Raw genomic sequence first — 18,860 nt, forward strand, 5'->3', positions numbered from 1 at the left:
GGGGTTGAGCTCTATCTGGACTCGCAGGGATGGGTGCCAGCTCCCAAGGTAACACTTGTCCTACGTTTTAATCTACCAATAAAAATACATGCTTTTTTTTTTCTCCTGATCTGCATTTGTCCAGCTTTTGCTTTACTTTTATTTATGTCTTTTTGCACAAGAGTAAGAAGGCGGCTCAAAAACAATTTGAGAGGAAAGGGGGAGAAACAAGCCTGGCAAAGCCATGCACAAGCAGTTCTAACAACTGGTGCCTGGCTTTGAAAATATCTTCCTTTATGTCTTCAGACACTCCGGGTTGTGGATTGGATATGAAGCTTCTTAATACCATCTGGCCCAGATGATTTTTTTTATTTCCTAGTTTAATCTTTCTTCTTCCTCAAGTTTCAGTGGTGGCTTTGTTTAGCTGATTTTGAAAGATGTATCGCAGCAAGTCATCGCATCAATGGGAGAATAAATAACTAGGAATATATCCAGTGCTGCCTCCCTCATAAACGTGTGTGTCTATGGGCAGTGGAGTGGGGATAGTCCGTGTCAGCGCAAAAATATCACCATTAGGAATGACAGATGAAAAGAGAATAATGCTTGGGGTGACTTTGGAGGGACTGGGTTAGCTATGGAATAAGCTTGTGTGTGCTGCCTCTCTTTGTCTACAATAAACACCTGCCACCAGCGTGGACAAAAAAGAGATTATTGCACATCTGAGTGTGCCTAATGCAGATGTTGGAGAGTGATTTTGGAGAGCTGAGGAAGGAGTTCACATTGGGTTGTCTTAGGCTCTGAATGGTAGTTCTTGCACATGGCATCGGGGAGACTGTTGTACAGCCTCACCTAACCAGGATAGGGAATAAACAAAAGCAAATACACTGACAAAATACATATAGGTGTATTCACAGGGAGAAACCAAGAACAGATTCCCTCTGTTCTGGAGAGGAAAGAGGGAGTTGAAGCAGGATGCTGCCAAGGGTGGGACTGCTGTGCCCTGATATTTGTGCCTGTACTTCTCTCTTAAAATCAAATACATCGCTACACTTCTGAAAAGGACTGGTTTTAGAAACCAGACTCGCTTCCTGAACTGGCACCGGGCTGACCACTCTGGATTTATTACCTTAGCTTGGGTGATCTTGTTCTTACTGACAGTTCAGATGTTCAGACAAATGATGGGATTGATGAATCTTTGCACATCTGGGCTAGTGGATGCACACCGTCTGTGGCAGCAGGGCCGGGTTTGCTCTCAAGAGGGAGAAAAAGGGCTTCAACTTGTGAGAGAAATGCTCTTGTCTCCAGTGGACAATGCAGCACACTCCTGCTCCACGGCCAGCACTGGTGGAGGTGGCACCAGTAGCATCTGTAGCTGTATCCTCAGCTGCTGTGGGACTAAACAGTAGCGTGGCTGAACTGGCTCTACATTGACAGGCTGGAGTTCCAGCTGCAAATGGAAAAGTAGCTTTTTCTTTTTAACTTTCTGCAAAAATATAAGTGCTTGCCAAGCTCATGCTGTAGATAAAAACTCAGCACAGAAAGAGTTCTGCAGAGCTCACATTGACAGTCAACAGAGACATCTATGGATAATTCTTTTTTTTATTATTATTTTATTTGTTTGCTTGGTTTGGAACATTATGTTGAAATGGCTAAATTGAGTACTCTAAAGCTGGAGATTGCCAGTATTCAAGGTTTCTGTGCTCTACGACTCCATTGATACACAGGATCGGACCCAGTGACCAGTTAGCCCAGTGCCCTGTGACCAGATGCACTGGGAGAGTGTAAACATGGAGCAGGAACATGTAACTCCATCACACAGTTGCTTTTCTGGAGCCTGGTTATCTATGGCCTGGACATTTCTTGGGCCAGAGATAGTGTCTCTGTATTTGATGGCCCTCAGGGCTGTTCAGGTTTCGTGGGCCCATCTGTAACAGGGATTGTTTAAAATTAAATCTATGATGACTGGATTTGGTGGGATATGGCGTGTTTGCCCTTGGAGCAAATGCAAATTGTCATTGCACATTAAAACAGATAGGGCTGTGCTTGGAAGGTGTGGATGGTGCTCAGCAATCTGAGGGATAAGAAGAAACTTTCAGTTCCTGTCTGGCTCCTTGGACTTTACTGAAAATCCCACTTAATGCTCTTGTGTATCTTCACGCACATCAAAAGCCATAAAACTAGGTCCTTTGGGACTGCCCCAAACCCCTTTGTTCTCAGTAGAGCCTTTTTGGTGGTTTCTGTAGTATCTGGATGGCCTGGCCAAGTGCAAGGGCTCTGTGTCCCCATTAACTTCAATGTGGCATCATCTTGGGCTTTTGAAATCTCAGGATTTCAGCATTGTTCCTCCCCAGAATGCTTGTATTCAAGTGAGGGTTGAGCTAAAGCCTCTCTCTACAGCTTGAAAAAAAAAAAAATCCTTGGGAGGGGTTTATTTTCCAGGGTTGACTAGTTTTTTTTTCTATCTGATTTTGGTTTTCCCCTCCCTTTCTGAGATGACTGTGTTAAAACATCAGTGCTTTGATGTACCTGTGCATGCCTCCTGCTAAGCCTGTCCTGAGAGGGTGGGCAGGAGGTGGCTTTGCCTATGCAATATTTACCCCAAAACTGAGTTTCAGGATTATCTGTTATTTGTGTGAAAGGTTTAAAAGCTTCCTGGGCAATTTGGAAAAGGGGTTTGTTCCTTAGAAACCCTCCGAAACCCTTATGGAGGATGTGCTGTGTGTTCCCACGGGGTTTCTCATGGCTTTGCTCCATCCCTTTGGTCCTTCTATGGAGTGCGCAGGGATGGACGGGGGAAAGGGAGACGCAAGCAGTGTCCTGAGAAAGGAAATGTCTTACTGCTTCTCCCTAGATAGGTAAGTGGCAAGGCTAAAAGACAATAGCAATGGCTACTGACATGGTCTGAATACATTGTTTTTGCATCGTATAAATCTGAGAGATTTATCTGCATTTTGCAGGCTGGGGAGTACATCAGTGTTCATTTTAGCCTCTGAAAAAAAACCATAATATTTGGTCTCAGGAGAAATGCTGGGATATATACCCTGTGGGGTTTACTGGAATAATGCTCTTTATTCTGCAGAGAGCCCTGCAGTAGGGGAATCCTCTGTACCCCAGCTGCTTTGAATGTCCTATTGTGCAGTAAACTAATGAAAAGATACTTGTTTTCCCTTTGTCTGTTTACTGCTTACCAAGCTCCAGAGTATCAGAACAACCCCTGTTGGCTACCTAGGTTATTTCCTCTTCGTGCATCAATTAATTATCGAATTAAAATTGTTATACATTGTTACAGCCTTTAAAACTCATTCTGCTGCTGTGCTTTCATCTTAAATTCTTGCTCTTTCCTCCTCTGCCTCCCACTTCACCTGGCTAGATGGTTTTTCCCCAGCTCAATCATGGATTTCTGGCTAACGATCAGCTTGTCTTTAGCCGACGAGTGCTCAAGGTAGATGTATCGGATCTGCTGCTTCTGGCTTGCTGTGATTCTTCGAGTTGCTTTTGTTTCTTTTTTTTTTTTTTCTGGCTGATAGCGCACTATTGCTATTTTGAATTGTCACAACCGTGGCTTCACGCTTGAGTGAAACCCCATTGGAAATTAGGGAGAGTTTTTTCAAAGGAGACATAAAATGGATGGGGTTTAGGATTGTGGGAATTTTTAGGATTGTAGGAAGGGGGCATCAAGCAGCAAAGTGTTATAAATGTTCATATGAACAGTGCTGGTATTGTCAATAAAGTGCATTAAAACTAGTGTTGTCTAAATCCATGTATGCTAAACGTGATGTTTTAATTAGGCAAAATTCAGTGGGAGACTCTTGACATAATTGGATGCAGTGTTCAGCATTTGCAATAGGACTTTTTTAAAAACGATGCAAGTGATTTAGGAGCACAGATCTTGTTGAAAGGCCGTGGGATTTGTGCTGCTAAGTCACTTAAGGACTTCTGAAAAATCCCACACTTGTCCCCGATTTGAGGGTGGACCACATATTAAATACAGTCCTCGTGCTGCCTCGGTGGTAACCCTTCCAGATGTTGCTAAAAGATTTACGAGATGGCCTTTCTGTGAGGCTTTCCATTGTGCAGACACATGGATGTGCCCGGCCACAGCCCCGGGGCTGGGCGGTGGTGGCTGGCGGGGGGTCGGGAGCTGATAACTGGGTGATGGAGCCCTGCGGGGTGCTCCCCCCACCACCCCCCGCCCCGGAGTGAGCACCTACCAAATCTTCACAATCGCATGAGATACAGCTGCTGCTTTTTTCTTTGCATCCAAGCAATGTCAAGTATGAGCTATGCTGGATGTTAATGTATGACCTTGGCTGTATTTAAATGATACTACTAAGCACTACTTTGTTTTGTTTTGTTTTTTGTTGTTGTGGTCACTAAGCTATGGAAGTGTGTGCATGCTCTGTGCCAGCATGTTGTTGGGTCTGAGTTAGTTCTGGGTACTGTCGAATTGGTGTTTCCCATGCAGACAGTCACTGGGCAAGGACTTAATGATATAAAACCTTGTTGGAAGGCATTGAGCAAAATCCTGGTTCAGGAACCAGACCCAAAGGGCGTGAAGCAGCCATGAGCTCCCAGCCTTCCCAACTGGTAGCTGTAATTAATTTTTTCCAGGACAGCGAAGGCCCAGGGTGCTGATGGCAGAGGGATGCCATGCCTGTGCTGCAGGCATCCCGCTGCCACGGCTTGCCAATGCCACTTTGTCTCACCGTGTCTGTGTGAACTTCTTCCAGGGCGATCAAGGTCGAGATGGAGCCACTGGCCCTCCTGGTCCGCCAGGACCCCCAGGTGCCCGGGGGCCTCCTGGTGACACGGGAAAAGATGGCCCAAGAGGACCTTCAGGCCCCCCTGTAAGGATGGGAGATGCACAGCGAGCGCAGGCCAGGCAGTTCCCAGCCCAGTGAGGGAGAGGAGGGTGAAGGGGGTGTCCCCTTCCCTGGTGCTGCCACCCCAACTGCTGGGTCCCCAGCCTGAGCCAGCGGTTGGGCCCTGATGGCTGCTCATACAGCAAAGCTTTGGGGCATGGGGACAGGGGAGCAGGAGGGAAACTTCCGTCTTCAGTTTTAGAGCAAAGAGCTAGACTTGGAGCATCTATTTGCAGGTGCTGGTTGTAACTCAGAGAGCCCAGAGATCTCTCCCCTGATCTCTAGCCTTCAGATGACCTGTTAAAAATACCCAGATCACTGGCAATTCATTTAATAAAAAAAATAGGCCAAAATGCAATGTTGCTGAACATTCTGATTATTGCTGAGCATTTTGAAGAATGAGGGGTAATAGTTTCAACACTGGCCTTTTTATTTTTTTGCAGGGTTTCAAAGGCGAGCCAGGAGAGGATGGCCCTGTGGTTAGTATTGCCCAGCAGCATCTGTGCCCCCTCACTTCACATCGCCTTTCAGCTCACTGCAGCAAGTGATTTTGTGTCATTGCCTATAGAGGCCAAAAAAAAACCTCATGGGAAATTACAGATGTCCTAAAATGGATGTTTGTCCAGGGGTACCTGTGCCCTGGGGAGAAGAGAGGTCAGTCTTTGTCCCCTTGGTTCCTCTGGAGGGATGTGCTGCTCCTGTGTCCCCACTTCTGCGCCCCTGAAGCCTCCTGGCATTGTAACTCCAATCTACTAAGGTCTAGGTTGGAGAAAAAGGTGCTTATTATACATAAAATACGTAGACTGTAGAAGAATATTTATTACTTACTTGGGAACATAGAGAACTTATGGCTGTATTTGTAAGGGAAGACGAGAAGTTGGCATCTGTGTAATTTTTTTTTTCATGGGAATGAAAGTACTCTTGGAAATGCTTTTATCCTGTTATACTCTATTGTCAAACAAGTATATCAACTACTCTTACATTCAACAGGGTGCCAGGGGACCTCCAGGACCAAAGGTAGGTAATAAGGAATTTTTTATCTGTCTAATTTTAATATGAATTCTTGAAATACTGCTGCATAAGGGGAGTGGAGATGAATATACATATTTTGCACTGGACTTTCATCTATATATATATTAGATACAACGTTTCTAAGGTTTTGTGTTAGACATTGACTTGGAGCTGCAAATATCTGAATTGTCTGTTCAATATTACAACCGCTGCCTGTGTTAGTACCTTGAAATGGGGGTGGAGGGAGCCACGGGGAGCTGGAAGCTGGTGTGCTGTGGCTGTGTGCTTTCTTGCATTTTAGTGGGGATAAAGATGATCAACACAAGCCAAATATTTTAATTTTACAATTAATTTTGACTATCCATAGAATTGGTCTTATTTATTATGTCCCTAAACTTCTTCCTTCTCTGTGTTTGTTGCTGTTGAAGGGTGAGACTGGCATCCAAGGGAAAAAGGTAAAATTGTGTATATTTCTTAATTGCTTTGCTTGGTGCTTGACTAGGGAAACTATTGCCAGAGAGTGATGGAGAAGCCATGGTCATCCTGAGCCCTTCCTTGTGTTCCCTGGGGTTTCTTGCCCATGTGACCCTGAAGCATGGGCACAGCTGTGTCTGCAGCCTGGTTTTCATTACGGCAAGCAAGCCAGAAGCTGCAATCACATCTGCCCAATAGACAAAGAATAAAATAGCAAATGCCAAACAAAGCAGTAGGTCTTGAGCCCTTTCACTCCAATAATTCAAGCTGAACTGGGAAGTGCCTGGAGGCTGTTATCTGCCCAGGGTCCCCGGGATGGGTTTGGGGTTCCTGGGCTGGGCATCGCTGCACAGTACCTCGGTCTCATGGGGATTGCCCACTCTCTTAAGGACAGGCACACTGCTTGGGTTGGGCATTGAAGACTGCGGAAGATTCATGTGTCCAAGCTCCCCACGTTTTCTTCTGGTGGTGCCATCAAGTAGCGGATAAATCACTGCCTTTAGCTGGTGCCAAAGCACTGACAGGGCTCAGCCTTTCCCTCTTACTGTTTTGCCCCCAAACAGACATGGCCACGGATGTTTTTCAGGCTAGAATTTGCCTTAAAAAAAATCCGTAACTGGGCCAGTAAAGTTGCCCTCTTCAGGAGAACCACAAAGCGTGACAAATGAAACAAGAAAAATCTCCTCCTGGCAGATGGGCACACTGATGACTTGCAGTGTAGGCCATGAGAATGGGTGGCAGCTTGCAGGAGGTCTTTGGGACACAAAAAGCTTAAATGGATTAAATATTTAATTTCTGTTAGAGGTGAGAGAACACCTTTCCCAGGGCCTGCTGTAAGCAAATTCTGGGAGATGCCCATCCACCTCCCCAGAAGCAGGGGAGGCAGAGGCAGAGCTGGGTGGGAGCAGGGGGCCATGCTGGAGCCTCCTGGGCTGCAGCTTTCTCCCAGCCTCCTGCAAACCCGAGTGGGTCTGAGGTCTGTGTAACACTCAGCGGCTTCCAGTACTGTGTTGGATCCTAATGATAAGTGTGTGCAAGCTCTTTGTATTTCGCTTTTTGTATTTTATTTCATCAGGGTGATGATGGGATCCCTGGGGAACCAGGACTTATGGGCCCTAAGGTATGTTCTGCTCTGTGCCCACCTGATGTACGTGCTTGGCAGCATCTTTTGCTATCTGGTTTCTTGGCACAGTATCACAGTTGGGGCAGGTTGAGAAGCACATTTCTCCCCTGATGTGGAAAAGAACGAAAAAAAATGAGAAAGAGAAGTATAACCCAACCCTCTGCCACGGTAGCTCTACCCAGAAGACATCTGCAAACACAACTTGTTGACTGTGGCAGAGAGTTGCCACGTGGAGGCTCCTCTCACAGAAGCAAATTGGGGGGGAGTGTTGCTGGGGGTGGCCCAGGGCTGAGGTTCAGGATGTGGGTTTGCACTGCCCAGATCAGGGTGCAGCGGGCTCTCCTATGGTTTTGGGGCTGAACACACCACCTGCAGCCAAACTGGTAAGCCTGAAATCTTCATTTTTATCTTAAAACTTTCCCTTTTTGCACCTAGGCAACACGACGCATTTCAGGCTAAAAGCAGAGCTTTGCTCACTCCTGTATGTAAAAGTAAAGATAAAGCGAGAAACTTCTAACCTGAAGAAATATATTTTCCATCCTAGCATTTGTCTAAATTGTCATGTTTTCAGGGAGAAAAAGGAAGCGTGGGTCCCAAGGGAGAGAATGGCACAGATGGCTTGCCAGGACCCAAGGTAAATGAAAGTCCATTAGCCAGGAGCTGGACACAGCTCTGTTGAGAAACAGGGTTTCAGCTGAGCAGGTGTTTTAGGCCTTTGCCTTCTAAAAGGCTCATAAAATGCCCAAATTGAAACAAAACAGGGGGATGTTAAGAAGTATTTTCCCTTTTCCTGGCGATTTAATGAAAGCTGGATTCAAGTAGAGATCAGTATAAGAGTTTTTAGAATAGTCTCCTTGCATGGTTTTCATTGAATTGGCTCTTTCTCCCCGAGAGAGCTAAACCTCTGATCGCATTTTGATCTGATGCACTGGTGGCTGTGGTGTCGCTTCAAAGCCCAGAGCACTTACGTGCCATCCGGTCCCAGTGACCTTCATAACTGCCAAGAAATGCAATAAGACAGTCTTGATATGTTAAGTGGTGATGACGAGAACCGGACAGCATTTGCGGGCCGTTATTTCTTTCCTCAGCTGCTTCTTATTTAGTAGGATCTGTATCCAGTTGTGTTTTCTGTATCAAACAGCCATGGCTTCTTGTTGGGCAAGAAACTGTATATGATGAAGAAATGTGGGCTCAGGTGACCCATAGCCATTTTTTTTTTTCTAAAACCATAGTAGCAGTGCTGGCTTTTTCCCCTGGGATCTGCTGAATTGAGTTTTCCTATGGACAGTCTTTGTGTTTATACCATTTTTTATTTTCGGAGGGCTTTAATTTGGCCAGCAAATGGATTTCTATGGGTATGGCAAAAGGTACATTTTTGAATCCTAAACTGAATTTCAAGTCACTTGCTGTGAGTGTACTACAGCTTTCCAAAATCTTTCCAACTTTCAAAAAAAACAAAGGGAGGGGGCGGGGTGAGGAGAATTGGCATGGCCCTTTTCCTTAAACTCACCCACAAAAATGGTTTAAATGTGTCCGCTGAATTTTCCACATGCAAAATTCAGCCTAAAGCGAAGAGAGAGACATGTGGAACTTCAGCACAAAGAGAAGGGAGCTTGGCAGGCTCAGAGTGGAGTGTGGAGCTGGAGAGTGGCACAGCACATCCCGATACGGGGAGCTCAGCCCCGAGCGGGCCGTTCTGCTCCCTCTGCGATGGGACATTTTCTTACTGTCAGCTAGCTCACACCAACATTCTTTTTTGCAAAATATATTTGATCTGAAGTCAAATCTATGTTTTCACTAGGAAAAGCAGTTCCTTGTTGGTGCCATACTTTACCTTAATCCAAAACATACCTTGGCATCTCAAGCAGTTACAATATTTTTAAGATAAATATCCTATATTTTCCTTGGTCTCTTTCAACCAAAAATGTGATTTTGATTTTCAGGGTGAACCTGGTGAAAAGGGAGGAATTGGCTCCATCGGACCCCGGGTATGGATGTTCAGGGTTTTGCTTTTTCAGTTTGGAGTCACGTATTTGTCTCGACCTGAGCTGTTCCCCACCAGCTCTTTCTGTGTAGTATGTGGTTGAATTGCTTCAGAATCAGTTCAGTGCGAGAAAATAGAGATGGTGCATATTTAAACAAAGCTTTATGGAGGTACTGATTGCTGCCACAGGAGATAGCTCTGGGAAATGCAGTCAAGTCCAATTTTCTTATCAATATGACCATCCTGTGACCCTTTTTTTTTTTTCCCCCAAGAAGGAAGCTGTGAATAGGCGCAATCAAGTGAGGATTTCTATGCACTTCTCTGTTACACAAATTTATGCCCTTTTGAGGCTTGGTTGGATGACAGTTACAGCTGTCAGACTAGGAATTGATTAAATCAATGGCATTTGTAAGGTGATAATCCCCCAACACCTGGGTGTCAGGTCTTTGCTTTCATACCACATGCTTCTCAGATGCTGCAAAAACTACATAGGATTTGTCCCCGCTTGTAGGGTCCCCCCGGCCTGAAAGGGGAACAGGGTGACACTGTAGTGATCGACTATGACGGCCGAATCCTGGACGCGCTCAAGGTAAGCCCCGCACCAAGGCCGTGTCAGTTCCTGTGGGTTAATGGGGAAGGACTGAAAAACTGCTGAGCTCTGCCACAGTGATGTTGTGGCACCTTGTCTGTCCCTTTCCTACTTCTTCCCGAGATCTCAGTCTCAGCACAAAGCTGGCTGGGAGGGAATTGCTTATTGCATCTGTGGGCTGAGGATATTTGGGAAGTACCAGCAAAAACGGTGGCAAAACATGAGGCTGTAAACTCAGGCTCAGTCTTGTGGGATCCAGCTGTGGCACGTGAGTTAATATTCTGCAGGTACAAGCAACCCGACGCAGCCCACGACATATGAAAAGCTGATGCAATGAGTGTGAGCAGCCAAATGACAAACACTGCGGGCTGCGGGGTGTTATTGCCACCAGGACAGCGAAGGCCCAGGGTGCTGATGGCAGAGGGATGCCATCATCACCATCATCATATAGCATCTGCGTGGTGCAGAGCTGAGGTGTTCACTGCGCGTCCTCTGGGGTGGTTTTCTCTGCGAGCAGTGGTCAGGATGCAGGAGGAAGGGAAATGGTGCCCGAGCCCTAACCTGCCCCACCGAGCAGTGCCCTGCCATTTTCATTGTGACGAAAGAAGCCAAACAGAATAAACACTTAATTACTGACACATTTGAGAACCATCCTAATTGTTTTATAACAGGCTGCAGGGATACACAAAGTGGTGGTAATTACTGTTTGCTAGACGTCTGCACGGCATGCAGCTTTGTGAGTGGGCTTTGTGGAGTGTGGTGGTGGGAGAGGCTCTGTCAAATGTCTGGAGGCTTCATCTGCTGGGCGCAGACCTTGTCCTGTGTGCTGCACGCAGATTGCCAAGGGACATGTCACTGAACCTCGCTACCTTTGCCATTTTCCTGCTTATTAGCTGTTTTCGGTGTTTGCGCACTGAACCTGTCTCACGGACAGAGCTTTGGCTTTGCACGGCCTCCAGAGTGATTACACGTAACAGTATTTGAGCATGCACTCGTGGAAAAAGGTGCTTGAGAATAGGACACAGTTTTGGTTTTCAGCTTTGTGAGACCGTGAGTTTTGCTGTTCGAGATAATTTGCAAGTTGCAAAATATTTGTTCCTCTCAAGGCAGTTCACTGTCTCTGCACCCAGCAGTGCCCAGGAAAAACAGTTTATTTAAGTGTGCAAGGTTTTCCTGCTGTTAGTGCTCACACAAACCCCTTCGTTTTCCCTCTTTAATTGCACCTCCCCAGCTGGTTGTCGCTGTTTTTAGCAGGATGCTTTTCCCCAGGCCAGATTGTTGGAGGGGGGAGAATGCAAGAAGAGATCACCAGATTTGGGGTCACACCTCTGGCTAAAGGCATTTTGCCTCATAACACCCGTACTGCTGCACCTGTGTACCCAGCTAGCACTGGCTGTTTTCTTTTGCATGAACATCCCCTGTGCCAGAGGGGCCCTCGGGTCCCTTTGTGTCCTCTGAGCTCATCGTAGTGTTTGGGCAACCCCAGTCACACCAGTGGCTGTTGTAGATGACAGCTGAGCGCTGCTCCCAGCTCATCCCCAAGAGCAAGAGGGTTGTGTGCCATATTTGCATTAGTCATGCTCGTGTCTGGTCTGTTTGCTGTGTTTCAGGGTTCACCGGGTCCCCCAGGGCCACCAGGCCCCCAAGGTGCTCCAGGTCCCAAGGTGAGCCCAACACAGTGTTTCCTAGAGAGCGACGTGGCCGTTAGCAGCTTTCCATGTAGCAAGTGTTTCCCAAGCCAGAATAAGGCAGGTGATGCTAGCTATGGGGTTTGAGACTACTACATGTGGTAAAGGAAATATTATTTAACACTTTCTCAAGCTGAAAATGGAAGTTTTCACCCAAAAGTCAACGTTTTGTTAACCTGTCTCTGGTCTCCAACCTCTTCTGGAGGATGCTGTCCCAGAAACAAATCCACTCCCGGTCCCACACCTGATGGATGAAATCCCAGCCCCTCTGAGGTTTCCTCATTGCATGTGGCAAGAGGCAGAAGTAAATGGGAGCAGCAGTTGTGAGGAGGGGCTGGCAGTCCCTCAAGCTGTGCTGAGCCGCCCTCCATCCCACCCTCCCCGCGTGCTGCCCCGGCACCCTGTCCGAGCAGGACTGCTCTGTCCTCCTGCTTCTCAAGCAATAGCCAGTAACCTACAGTCAGCCTGTAGTTTCCATAAGAGAAGAATTCAACCTACAGAAAAATGTTTCTCAGAAGAACAGGATGTGGCAGGATCTTGGTGCCTCTCGAGGTCTCTGTGTCACCCAAATTCAGCCGAGCCGGTGATGCTGGCACATCACTGAAACCTCTTTGCTGCTGCTCCTGAGCCTGGCAGTGGTAAACCCATAACCACAACAGCTGATACACATGAATAACTCATTTCCTTGAAAAATGGTTTTTTTGAGATAATTTCCTGATTTAATTTACCGTGGGCTCCCCTTTCTTTATGTTGCTTCAGGGAGAGCTGGGCTTGCCGGGTCCACCTGGACTAGATGGTGAAAAGGTGCGTGGGGCATGGCTGGATCGAGCGAGACCTTGTGGGAGCTGAGTTAAAAAGGAGTTTACTTGTGTGTCTGTGAGAGCTGTCACCATGAAAAGCAAATCTCGGCCTGCCAGGAGCAAGCTCTGTGCCATAATGTCCCTCAATTAACTGCCCTTTGCCTGTGGCCCCAAGCTCAGCCATGAGCACGCAGATGCTGCTCGCGGCCACATCTGCCGAGTTAAAGGGACTCCTTTTACGAGTGGTTCCTCAGACACTGTCTCAAATTTTGTCGTAAACCTTCCCAACCCTAAATGACTGCAATCCCTGCCAAATTCTGCTGCGCCTGCAAAATTGGCATGTGTAAATTTTAATGTTAAAACATGTTTTTGTGAGCTCGTGCTGTGACATGGGGAGGAACAGTGGAAAGGCAGAAATGGCTGTTGTGCGGGAGTGACTTAACAGTTTTAAGTTGTTTTCTGTAAACTTCCAGGGTCCCAAAGGAGCAAAGGGTGACCAGGGCAGTACAGGGATCACAGGACAGAAAGGAGAGACGGGAGAAATGGGCTTAACGGGTCCACCGGTACGTCCCTCTTTCTGTCTTTGTATGTCTGCTGCTGTGTTCTTTAATATATCAATTTGTGCAGATGGTGAGAATATGGCCAGGTTTGCTGATTTAAGCAATGGCCTGTCCACACCGTGTTACTGCGGAGCTGGAGGATGCGGGAGCTTTGAATTTTCTTTGCTAATGATGTTAACGGCTTGGTCAGAAGGCTACCTAAGCTGGTAGCAAGGAGGAGAAAATCTTTTCTCAGGGTCCCCAGAGGATGAACATAAGCTTTGCTTGATCCAAGGCTGGAGTTTAGAGAAAGACAAATGTTTGGGGTTTTTTTCTCGTTTTTGCTTTCCTGGAAGACATACCACATCAGTGATATATTTTTATCTTTTAGGGAGCAGAAGGGCCAAAAGGAGACAAAGGAGAAAAAGGAGACACCGGGTCACCGTGTTTGCAGAATAATCACGTAAGATCTTGGCCATGTAAAGCTTCTTCCATGATGCATGATTGGGCAAAATTGGGGTGTGCAGGCTGGAACCACTGGTTCTGTATCCATCAGTGTAGCAGAGGGGAGCAAAACCCAACTCCTTCCTGCAAGAACTTGTGTCTGAATGAGGTTTATTTGTTAGGGCAGAACATTTTGTACACCTGGCACCACAAAGTTCCTTTAGATTTTGCATTTATGGTTGAGGTATTGGATACTGCTGTTAAAATTACAGATTGTTCTAAAAACATAATTGGGCTCCTTGCAGTTTTATAGGATTTCTGCATCCTTTTCTCCATATTCTCACCTTTTGCTTAAAAAAAAAAAAAAAAGTGGGTTTTTATAGTTTTTTATTAATGATGAGAGCTCTAATCTGTTGGGTTTTTTTGTTGTTGATTTTTTTTTTTCAATTAAAAAAAAGACTGGCTTCCTCCAGTCTGTGCAGAAAATTCCTTTTTTTTCTGTTACATTCATTTTGCAGCTAGCAAGTGCCCTGAGTAACATGGGTCACACCTCTCATTTCAGAGAGATTCATCTAGATTCATCTACTAATCTAGATTCATCTACTTATTAAGATTCATTTATTTATAAATCTTACAAGCAACTCATTAATTAGCAGATATTTTTATTAAAGCCATTACATCAGAGAGCATCAAATCATGATTCTGGGCCATGTGAGGTTTCCATTCTGTCTTCTCTCTGCTCAGTCCCGTTAATGTGGTGTTTAATTCCCTTCTGCAGATCATACCTGAGCCTGGACCCCCCGGATTACCTGGCCCTATGGTAGGACTCTGGAAAGCGGCTTGTGATGCAGATTTGCTATCACATGGGATTAGTTAAGGATGAGGGTGGTTTGCTCTGCTTAATCGCTGTGGGCTGCTGTGAATCTGGGGAAAAATTCAGGGAAAAGCTACAGTGTTGGGTGCTGTCTCTGGATCCAGAGATGGATGCACCTGATCTAGGAAGGTGTCAGCATTTGTGACATGTTTTGCAAATATCCAAGTTGGTGCCTGGAGTGGGGAAAAGATAAAATCTTATGGGATGGGAAAACCTGTTTCCCCCCATGATGGTGCCTGTATTCCCACAAATTTGCCCAAGTTGCTCAATTTTTGCCATCAATAGCAGTAGGAGAGGAAGCAGGTGGTGAGGAGCAGGCTGAGCATTTTTGATGCAGATCCCCATGGTGTTTAGTACCGATGATGTTCCAAAAGGCTGAGGAGCTGTCAAGGGCATCAAGAAAGTCTGGATGCCTCTGATGTGTCTAAGGTGCATCTTGAGAGACTGCACTTCAAAACCAGGTGGCTTTCCAGGCAGCGTTTATAACCCGGGAAGCACCCCTGGCCCTGCCTGGGCTCGGAGGGCCGCGGTGGCAGGGTGCTGCCCTCCGGAGCTGGCAAAGCTCCTGCAGCACTCGCTCCCCAAGGCTCGTGTTGCAGAGCTTTATTGTTGCGAGTTACGCAAAGCAGTCCTTTTTCAGCTCCTCTCCCCCCCTGATTTGACGTCGGAGAACCAAAGAAACTGCCACCTGTCTTGAAAAGAAATACTTGGCCATTGTCAGCCCATAATTTGAGCAAGAAATGTTTTGGGAAGTGAACTTCGGGGTTTGGTTTTAAATTCTGTTTTTTCAAGTGCACCATTGTCTTTCCTGCAGGGTCCTCCAGGAATCCAGGGGCCTAAAGTAAGTCAATAAATTAAATGTCACCCACTGTTTTCAGGCTGACAGTGCATTATTTACAGGCTCACAAAGGCCTGTTGGCTCTGGGGACTGATTTTTTTGTCACTGTTTGTGACAACACATCCCTTGGTTGTGCTGTTCAGCAGTTGGCGTTTTGGAAAACAAGCCATTTTTCCTTCCAAACATATTTACAACTTTTAGATCTTCCTCCAGCACAGAGTCCTGAGGGCCAGCGGCACATGCAGGGTTTCCAAACACATAGGGTTAAACCTCTATTTTCAACTGTTTTCTTATATGGTCCTTTCAAGAGGAAAACCTTAACAGTAGCATGGGTTTAAGCATCCCAGAGATGTGGTAGGAGGCGATGGATGCGCAGGGTGGCTGTCCTGGGCAGAGCTGCCAGGTCTTCTTGGTTGATGCCATTTCATTTACGCAGGGCTTGGATGGTGCAAAGGGAGAAAAAGGTGACAGCGGTGAGAAGGGGGACCACGGCGATGCTGGACCCGTTGTGAGTCATTTTCCCATGTCTCATTTCTGGCTGTTGATAGAAACCTGCCTTAGAGCAACTGTCCCAATGCCTTGTTTCATTTTTTTCTTTAAGGGTCTCCCGGGTGCTCCAGGGCTCATCGGTTTACCCGGTACCAAAGGAGAGAAGGTAATCATCAGTGTTGGAAAGGAGCGTTGATGTTGTGGTGTAACCCTAAAATAAGGGTTGTAAAATCCTGCCACGGTGGGTCCAGCCAGAACTGCAGAGCTGGGCTTACCAGCACTATCCTGACACGGGGCGAGGAGCTCCCCTCAAGCCCCAGGGGCTGTTGGTTGGACCTGTGCTCTCACTACTGTATTTCACCAACTGGGTATAAGTTCACCTGCAACACCAAACTCAATGTGGCATGTCTTAATTTTTATTTTTACAACTGCAGGGAAAGCCAGGGGAGCCAGGATTGGATGTGAGTATGGAAAACATGAATTGTGAATATGTAGAAACATGAACAACATGCATGTAAAGGCCATCAAATTGCTCAAGATTGTCAGAAAAATATGTAGCTAACACTATATAGGCTACTTTCCCTTAAACGTGGAGCCTGTGGAACAATGTCTGTAGGAGAGGGCTTAATTCAGGCCAGTTGCCGGACTGCGTCCACTGCACAGCAGTGACTGCTCAGCTAAAGATGTCGTTGGGGGTTTTCCTTTCCAACTGAGAATATTTGTATTGGATTCAGTGAAACAAGTATTCCTCATAGCTGTAACGTTAATGGGGTATGGTAAAGCACTAGTTTTCCCAAGAAATTGTTGACATACCAAGTCAACAGGAAGAAAATGTCATATTCTTCATGGGAGGACGGGTTGATTGCTAGTTATTTGCTTATGTCGAACTGAGATGCCGGGATGTTTGCATGATAAACTTAAAAACCTCCTTTGTCTCCCCCCCACAATTATCATGATAGGGTTTCCCAGGTCTTAGAGGAGAGAAAGGAGAGAGAAGTGAAAGAGGCGAGAAGGTGAGTGTGCTATGGCTGTGGAGATGCGTGGGGGCAGGACTGGCTGCTCTTTTTTGGCAGGCAGTGATGCCCCGGGTGCTGGCTCCCTCTCCAGCCTGGCAGTGTTTCTCAGGTCACTGCTGTAAGGCCTTTTCTGGGGCACAAGTATTTGCACGGTCTCAGTGTAGGCAGGACACGCAGTAAATTCCGACTCACTTGGAAATGCCTTCTGCAAGCCTGTCCCCCACCAGCACAACCATTGTGGGAAAACAGAGCAGTCTGACACCTCCAGGTTGTAAAGAATTGCTGGTTTTGGTTTATAGACCTTGAAAATGGATCCAAGTCAAAAGTTTTATTACCAGGATCCTTAAATAAAGGGGGAGGGTGCCCAGCTGGAGGCAGGAGCCCAGCTGAGTGCAGGGCAGTGGCTGGAAGCTGGTGTTCCCACTTACTGTCAGATACCAGCCTGGTTTCTAACAGAAACCAGTCATTTAGTTACTCTGTTATAAAATTATCTATTAAAATATCTCTACCTAGCTTTAACTGAAGATTTTCACAGTGATTTAATTAGCTGAGGTTATACTAGTGCAAATGCCCCTACGCTGGGTGAGGTGTGGGACTCTGCAAGTGCTCTGTGATTTAAAGCCAAGGTGTTTCCCCTCCCGTTCCTGATGTTTTCCTGTTGTACCAACAGGGTGAGCGAGGAATACCGGGGAGAAAAGGAGCCAAAGGGCAGAAGGGGGAACCAGGCCCTCCCGGACTGGATCAGCCTTGTCCCGTGGTACGTCTCTTATTTCACTCATCTGAGCGCGTGTCGCCGGGACTGAAAAGGAGATGCAGTTTTGCAGCCAGGGAAAGGGAGGGAGGATTTGGTAGTTCTTTATTTTGCAGTAAATCAGAGCAGATGGTTATTGTTTTCTCACTTTTCTTAATGGTTTGTTTTATCTGCACTGCTGGAAGTTCACTGCTCGCTGTAAGGGCTCCTCACTGGCCAGATGGGAGCAAGCCACAGCAGTAAAAATAAAAAAATCTTTGTGTAAAGACCTTCTTATTGTAGTCAGGAACAATGGGCTTCAGTAACGCTCTTCGGGAGATAGCGTGCCCCGGTGAAGCTGCCGGCCTGGCTTTTGAGTACATTTGAAATCAGGGAGTAACTCAATGCAGAGGATGGGAGGCGATTTGAAAACAAGGTCAGCTCCATCCCTTCACCTCTGCAAACCGAGCGAGGGATGAGCCTGGCATGGATGAGCTCCTGCATGGGGAAGCAGGTCAGAGTTGATAGCATCTTAGTACTAACAAAGGTAAGTGAGGTATGAGCTGGAGCTCCCCAGGCTGCCAAGAAACGCCTCTGGGAGAAGAGACCTCTCTGTGTTTCTCTGCCTGAGACAGCAGCTCGCAGCTCAGATCTGCCCTTTCTCAGACACATCCTGGGGCACTGTGCAGCATGTACACAAAAAGGCCTTCCAGGAAACCTCCTGGGTGTTTGAGCCATGGATCTCCCAAGGCCACTTCCAGAATCTCTCGTTCCTTTGATAGGGCTGAGAGGAAAAAAAAAAAATCTATAGTGGTTTGTAAGAAGTTATCTGGCCTAGTAAAATTTACCTCCTTTTCATTACTATTTTTCATATAATGACTAAAACCAGAGAGAAGCTTTCCCTAAAGTGCTTTGAGCCTGCAGGATGAAGAGTGATTTGTATCAACTATTGAACTGAAATGTACTTAAAAGCGGCTTAAGTGTAGCTTAGACCTTAGTTCAGAGGCACCTAACTGGTAGTGCCATGTACCTGCTCCAACAACCCATTTCTTGTGTAAGTGTGTGACTTTTCCTCACCCTGCCAGCACAGCTATGGCAATCAAAGCTGTCATATAGCTCCACCATAGCAGCAAAAAGCTCCTTTATTTTGCTTGGAGATTGTGAATATGAGCTACAATTAATTTTTCCATTCCTGATGGATCGCTTTTCCTCCCTCAACATGCTGACGGTCTTTTTCACTGCACTGTGACAAACGTGAATCTCTGGTTCGTGTATAAGAAGATCTTTCCCAGATGACAGACTCTACGTGTCTGTGAATTCCCTACCATAAAACCACTCTGCTGACTTGCTGTGTCATCAGAAATGGAGTTCTGGACCTGTCCTCCTCCTCCTCTGGTGAAACACGGGTGTCTGTTCAAGT

General features: G+C 46.5%; 1 protein-coding gene across 1 annotated transcript in view; it reads left to right on the plus strand.

Moving 5' to 3' along the window:
• The window catches only part of COL23A1 (collagen type XXIII alpha 1 chain), a 190,985-nt gene that overhangs the window by 169,517 nt on the left and 2,608 nt on the right, over window positions 1-18,860 (plus strand). The window contains exons 9-27 of the mRNA XM_074916332.1: window positions 4,710-4,826; window positions 5,285-5,320; window positions 5,832-5,858; window positions 6,281-6,307; window positions 7,402-7,446; window positions 8,021-8,083; window positions 9,393-9,437; window positions 9,945-10,022; window positions 11,633-11,686; window positions 12,470-12,514; window positions 12,984-13,073; window positions 13,441-13,512; window positions 14,272-14,313; window positions 15,182-15,208; window positions 15,642-15,713; window positions 15,807-15,860; window positions 16,129-16,155; window positions 16,654-16,707; window positions 17,381-17,467. Coding sequence (XP_074772433.1) covers window positions 4,710-4,826; window positions 5,285-5,320; window positions 5,832-5,858; window positions 6,281-6,307; window positions 7,402-7,446; window positions 8,021-8,083; window positions 9,393-9,437; window positions 9,945-10,022; window positions 11,633-11,686; window positions 12,470-12,514; window positions 12,984-13,073; window positions 13,441-13,512; window positions 14,272-14,313; window positions 15,182-15,208; window positions 15,642-15,713; window positions 15,807-15,860; window positions 16,129-16,155; window positions 16,654-16,707; window positions 17,381-17,467 — 1,062 coding nt within the window. The remainder of the gene's footprint in view (window positions 1-4,709; window positions 4,827-5,284; window positions 5,321-5,831; window positions 5,859-6,280; window positions 6,308-7,401; window positions 7,447-8,020; window positions 8,084-9,392; window positions 9,438-9,944; window positions 10,023-11,632; window positions 11,687-12,469; window positions 12,515-12,983; window positions 13,074-13,440; window positions 13,513-14,271; window positions 14,314-15,181; window positions 15,209-15,641; window positions 15,714-15,806; window positions 15,861-16,128; window positions 16,156-16,653; window positions 16,708-17,380; window positions 17,468-18,860) is intronic.

This window comes from Athene noctua, chromosome 12 (assembly GCF_965140245.1).
Source record: "Athene noctua chromosome 12, bAthNoc1.hap1.1, whole genome shotgun sequence".
Taxonomy (NCBI): Eukaryota; Metazoa; Chordata; class Aves; order Strigiformes; family Strigidae; genus Athene; species Athene noctua.